This window comes from Hibiscus syriacus, unplaced genomic scaffold (genome assembly GCF_006381635.1).
Source record: "Hibiscus syriacus cultivar Baekdansim isolate YM2019G1 unplaced genomic scaffold, ASM638163v2 tig00111635_pilon, whole genome shotgun sequence".
Classification (NCBI taxonomy): domain Eukaryota; kingdom Viridiplantae; phylum Streptophyta; class Magnoliopsida; order Malvales; family Malvaceae; genus Hibiscus; species Hibiscus syriacus.
Window position 1 is genome coordinate 339,699 of NW_024063141.1, and position 6,000 is coordinate 345,698.

The 6,000-nt window shown below is 34.4% G+C and overlaps 1 protein-coding gene across 2 annotated transcripts; it reads left to right on the plus strand.

The window, feature by feature from the left end:
- The first annotated feature begins 169 nt into the window (after nt 1-169).
- Nucleotides 170-5,524, plus strand: LOC120166339 (ethanolamine-phosphate cytidylyltransferase-like). Of its 2 annotated transcripts, none has more exons than XM_039175613.1 (10): nt 170-329; nt 680-1,064; nt 1,743-1,978; nt 2,105-2,238; nt 3,374-3,445; nt 3,852-3,919; nt 4,069-4,189; nt 4,666-4,731; nt 4,824-4,946; nt 5,263-5,524. In XM_039175613.1, the coding sequence occupies exons 2-10, from the start codon at nt 709-711 to the stop codon at nt 5,332-5,334; spliced, it is 1,248 nt and encodes a 415-aa protein (XP_039031544.1). In that variant the 5' UTR covers nt 170-329; nt 680-708; the 3' UTR covers nt 5,335-5,524. The 2 variants fall into 2 exon arrangements, with proteins under 2 accessions (XP_039031544.1, XP_039031543.1); XM_039175612.1 differs by having other exon boundaries at nt 184-380.
- The last annotated feature ends 476 nt before the right edge of the window (nt 5,525-6,000 follow it).

The following is a 6,000-nucleotide window of genomic DNA, read 5'->3' on the forward strand; positions in this document are numbered from 1 at the left end:
AAATAAATAAATAAAACAATACTATATAAATCGAAGATATTTTTAATATTTAAAAGAAAAGGAAGGGTCTAATTAGTTCAAAGAAAGATGGAGGATCTTTTCGAATGAGAAATTTATTTTTATTTAATTAATTTAATAGAAGAAAATTATGTATATATACACACACATATATAGTCTGGTACAGCTCTTTGTCAGAAATCCGTGGTACAGAAGCAAAAAAGAAAATTGAAAAAAAAAAACAAAAGGGAAAAGAAAGAACAAAGGAGGAGGAGAAAGAAAAGGAGGAGACACGAACACTACGGAAACCAAAAGTAAAAGAAAAAAAGGGGGTAAAGATTCGTTCTATCATCTTCTCATATCCCAATTCCTATGATATTTGGGTAAGATTCAGATTTGTGAATTGTTCCAACAAATCCAGCTTATGATCCTTCATTTCTGCGTGTATTTGGAATTTAAATGCATTTCGAGTCCTATAACACATTTTTATAATATTTGTTATAATTGTTTCCGAGTTTCGGATTCGCTCTGATTTATTTTGTGCAAAAGTAGGAAAATATGTGCGATGATTTCCTTTGAGGTCTATGATTTTCGTCCGAAGTTAGATCAAAAGGTCCGGAAATTGTAGACGTGTGAAATTTTGTGTTTTCTGAGAAAAGCTCCTGGTATTGTTGTTTTGCAGGTTTTGTGTCTCCTCGAATTTGAAGAGAAATGACAATGGAATATGAGACTAACAATTGGATTTGGGATTGGTTGTATAGCTCTACGCATCTGTTTGGCGGTTTAATGGTAACAGCTGCCTTGCTTGGGTTTTCCACTTCTTATTTTGGTGGGATTGGAGTTTTTCCTTCTTACGGTTTGTCGAATTTTGGGATCTTTCTCAAGAAGAAACGTGAGAGGAAGCGCATACGGGTTTACATGGATGGATGCTTTGATCTCATGCATTATGGACATGCTAATGCTTTGAGGCAAGCTAAAGCTTTAGGGGATGAATTAGTTGTGGGTATTGTGAGTGACGAGGAGATTGTTACAAATAAAGGCCCTCCTGTTCTATCCATGGAAGAGAGGTATTCATGAGGCACTTCTTTTTTTTTCTTTTTTTTTCCTGGGTGTCTGTGGGGTTTTAGTTTGGTATTTTGATTTCACAATCTCTATTTCATTTGTGGTTTGTTCTATTTTCCTTTTATGTATGAAATTTCGATCATCATCAACTATGTTTAAGTTGTAATAACATTGAAAGCCATCAACTATGTTTAAGTTGTAATAACATAGAAAGCATTCTTAATATCTAGGTTTGTATTTGTCCAAAAAAATATCTTGTTTTGACGATTGAAATAAGTACAGCACAAGAGGCTATGGCGTCCATAATATGTGAGAAAATTAATTGAAAGAAAAAAGTAGGAAAATAATATGTAATGTATCCAGAGCTGAAGTGCAAAATGGAAGAAGCCAAAGCAATAATTACAGATTTCTTTGTAGAATCGAATCCTCACAACTTCATGTATGCTTGTTTCGTTAGTTCATGAACAAGATGGATTGTAGAGGCTAGTTAACTGGTGCGACAATTTTGTTTACAATACTGTATGTGTTAGAAGGTTTTATATCTTAGATATGTTATTTGCATCAAACTTATCAGGCTGCCCTGGTGCTGGTGTTACCTTTGATGGTTTGTTTGTTGTGCTGGCTCCTCTCTTTTAATTGATTTAGTTGATGGTTCTACGTATCTTAATTGAAGTTCTCTCCAGGCTGGCACTTGTCAGTGGATTGAAGTGGGTGGATCAAGTAATAGCAAATGCCCCCTATGCAATTACTGAGAAGTTCATGAACACTCTGTTCAATGAGCATAAGATTGACTACATAATACATGGTGATGATCCTTGCCTTCTCCCAGACGGAACTGATGCTTATGCCTTAGCAAAGAAAGCTGGCCACTACAAGCAGATTAAGCGCACTGAAGGTGTCTCCAGCACGGATATTGTAGGTACTGGAATTTCCTTGAGACATGCTTAACATTCCTTTGATTGGGGCTTGTCATTTACTAGCTTCTGTAAATTATGTGCTAAGTGTAACATTGTTTTTAATTATTTCACAACTTATATGTACGTAGGAAGAATACTTTCTTCTATGAAGGATAATAAAAGCTCTGAGGGAGATTCAGGCAAAAGACAACAATCACAGAGGAGTCAGCTTTCTCAATTTCTACCAACATCCCGGCGGATTGTGCAATTCTCAAATGGAAAGGTACTAATACTATTTTTTTTCACTTAGTTACCAGCCTCAAAAGAGTAAGTAATGAAAAAAATGACTGCCACTTGGAAAAGCTTGGATGATGTATGTTTCTAACACATGGCTTCACCCCCCCCCCCCCAAAAAAAAGACACCATGCACTAGGTGGAAGAAAAGGTAATTTAATTTTATATCGCTTTAAAATAGAAAAAAGTGAACTAATCCTATTTTCCTATATGTATAGTCTTTCACAGAAGGTAATTTACCTTCCTAATAGAAAAAGGATCATCCAATGCCTTGTGAAAAAAATATCATTTGGACGTCTTTTGTAGATTGAGAGGAGGAGAAACTAAGCTTTATATTAAGGATCTTACACGAGTTCCTTCAAGATTTGCCCTCAATAACAAATTATAATTTTAGGCAATGTGAACATGGAATAAAGGGAAGAAAGTGTAAAATCTTTAAGATCTTTCAACAAAAAGTGTTAGTGCGAAACACTTGTCTCTCACCAAGTTTGCTCGGTGAAAGCATACAAAGTCATATTTTCTTTTCTTTGGAAGATGATTTTATGACATTTTTCTTTGAATTAGGCCGACAAAATTCATCATTTTCTATAGTATTTGTCTTGACATAACCAAATTGACCTCCTGCCACTGTGACACATAATCCCCTCACCATCTATTTCATTAAAGATATGTTGCATAAATACAATCAAGTTTCTATGGAGGGGTAACCATCATGAACATAAAATCCAAATAACTTGCATGCTGGATGGTTAATAGATTATTATACATGCATATGTATGTATATATGTGTGCACATAAATCATTTGCATGAAAGATCATTTTTGGAGAGCTGGTCTAAAAAAATTTGTTGGCAAACTTGAAAATATGAATGTGGATCGATAGGCAACAGCCTGTTGCATCTGGTGGCATGCAAACATTTTTGTGCAAGTGCTAAGAGCTATTTTCTTATTTATCCTAGTTGAGGAAGAGTGACAAGGGTACGAGAGGCGGTGGTCCCGGCGGAGCAGATTCTGCTCTTCTTTCGCTTTCTTTCTCCCTTTATGCTTTTTTTTCTCCCTTAATGGTAGACTTTTGTGTAATGCCTGGGTCTCTGTCCCTGTCAATCTCATTCAGTTTTTCCTCAGGGTCCTGGACCAAATGCTCGTATTGTCTACATTGATGGGGCATTCGATCTCTTTCATGCAGGGCATGTGGAGGTATTATTCACTTGTTTATACTTACTCCTTGACTTATTTTCTTGTTGGTTATGTTATTATGATGGCATAAACATGCGACATATTGACAATTTGGTGATTGCTCTTCATCTCACCAAGTTTTCTTACTATATGTTGCTGTAAGATAGACCAATGCTCTTCTTCTTACCAAGTTTTGTTACTCTAGTATTAGAAAAATAGTACCTCATATTATCACAGATACCCATTTTCTTTGTTGAAGTGCATTGCGCTATCTTTTCTCTTAGTCCTAATCATATTATTTTAGAGGTTTTACTATAATTTGAGACCCTTAATTTATGCTAAATGGCTCTTGATTTTCTAGTAAGAGGAACTTTTCAACTCATTCCATTTTGTCCATGTCCGTAAGCCAACTTTTATGTCTACTCAGATCCTCAAGAAGGCAAGGCAGCTTGGAGACTTTTTGCTAGTTGGTATCCATGCTGACCATATTGTGAGGTACCGTATCCATGTCATGTTTTTTTTTCTTCTGTCTCTAGTTTATTACCATTTAAATATTGTTGGGACAATTGAGTTATAGGAAGGATGAAACTAATATTTGTTCTCCTTTCTTGCAAGAAATAATTTATGAATCTCCTTTCTTGCAGTGAGCAAAGGGGAATACCCTATCCGATTATGCATTTACTTGAGCGCACTCTTAGTGTAATAGCTTGTCGTTATGTCGATGAAGTAATCATTGGTGCACCGTGGGGAGTTACAAAGGACATGGTATGTAATTTTCTTCTCTTAAGTTTATAATCGGTAATATGCCTATGCAAAATTGTCCCCTAAGAAACCTTGATTGATTCTACTCCTAATTATTATGGTCCATTTTATTAATTTCTTTAGAAAAGAATGCATCTAACCTTATAAACCAAAATTTGAGCTGTGATAATTCTTTTGGTTCCAGGTAAATGCATCCTAGCTTTTAACCAAACCACTTTATTTGCCCAAGCATGTCCATTCATTAGATACTTGTACCATACCATTTGATTTGGTTTTCATCAGTATAGCAAATCGCATATATATATATATATATCATTGTTCATTTCTGTATTCTATCAAAAAAAAAATTGTTCATTTCTGTTATTCTGTAGTCTCTACAGCTATGCTATTGGCAACTTGTATTATTTGCCTACTACTGCTGCTATATTTTTCTCTTTTAAAATGAGAGAGGCATTTTCAAGCTACTTTATTTTGAACAGATTACAACATTCAACATTTCATTGGTAGTGCACGGGACAATTTCAGAGAGTAACACTTTGTTGCCTGTAGGTTTTCAGATTTAAGTTAACCTCTGATTTTTTTTCTATTTGTTATGACCCCTTATGTCTATCGATTTAAAATACCTTGCTTCCTACAGGGTGAAACCGATCCATATGCAGTTCCCAAAGGCACGGGAATTTTTCGGATACTTGAAAGCCCTAAAAGTATAACCACAAGTTCGGTAGCCCAAAGGATAGTTGCCAATCACGAGGCTTACTTGGTATGTACTTACACTGCATGGTTTTTGGTGTTCGCGTTTATCACTTTATTGTTAATAACTAGTAATGCAACTTGATTGGGAGTTGTTCACCTTGTTTCGGAATAACATTACTTGCTAGGTGCTTGCTTTCTGGATGTTATTAGCCGACTCCGGATATCGTTGAACATTTCGGCATGAGATATAAATCTGAATGAGGGTGTTTATAGACGTGCATCCTAACTTTTTGCGTTTATTACGCCATGATACATGATGTTTAACACTGAATCTGTTGGTATGCTTGATATTCCTCTAATTCCCGGTGCTCGCTTCAATGTAGAAACGCAACGCGAAGAAGACGCAGAGTGAAAAAAAATACTACGAAGAGAAAGCTTATGTTGTGGGAGACTAGGATATGGAGTACTATTGTTAGGTGGTAGCAAATTTGATTCAGCTCTTCATGCAGCCTTGACCATGTCGAATATGATGATAAGAAGACCCGACATTGGAAGACATCGTTACCAGAAACTTCCAAACAAAGTTTTTTTGATCTTTTATTATTTATTATTACCATCATCATTATTAATTTTGCATCTTTTTTTGGGTCTGAAATGTAGATGAATCTTATAATTATTTCTTTTTGAGTATCTTCTCAAGGATTAATAAGGGTGTATTTACTTAAAATTTTAACTTGTTATGTTCCGTTGCCAATCCTATACAATATTCACTTAATTTTTTTTTGAATTGATTTTATAAAATTTGAGTGAAATTGAATTATATATATTTGTTTGAATTATAAATTGAATTGAATTTTAATTATGCATAATTTAATGATATTTGTCATAACAATTTTTAGGTAAAATAATTAAATATTATTTAAAAAAATAATTATGACTTTATTTTGAAAAAAATTGGGCGATTTTGGATTAATTTGAATTAAATTGAATAGAGTCGCTATCGACCTTTGGATTAGGTAAGTCGAATAGTTAAAAAACGTTTTCTAAAACAATTTTAAGTAAAAATCATTTTTAAGACAAAAATGGCATGCGTTTACCAGAAATCGTATTAAAACGAGTTC

Bases quoted from the DNA above. Each gene is read 5' to 3' on its own strand.
- LOC120166339 (XM_039175613.1), top strand. From the start codon at position 709: ATGACAATGGAATATGAGACTAACAATTGGATTTGGGATTGGTTGTAT. The intron at 1,065-1,742 runs GTATTCATGAGG...AGTTCTCTCCAG, and splicing joins GTTCTATCCATGGAAGAGAG to GCTGGCACTTGTCAGTGGAT. The intron at 2,239-3,373 runs GTACTAATACTA...GTTTTTCCTCAG, and splicing joins TGCAATTCTCAAATGGAAAG to GGTCCTGGACCAAATGCTCG.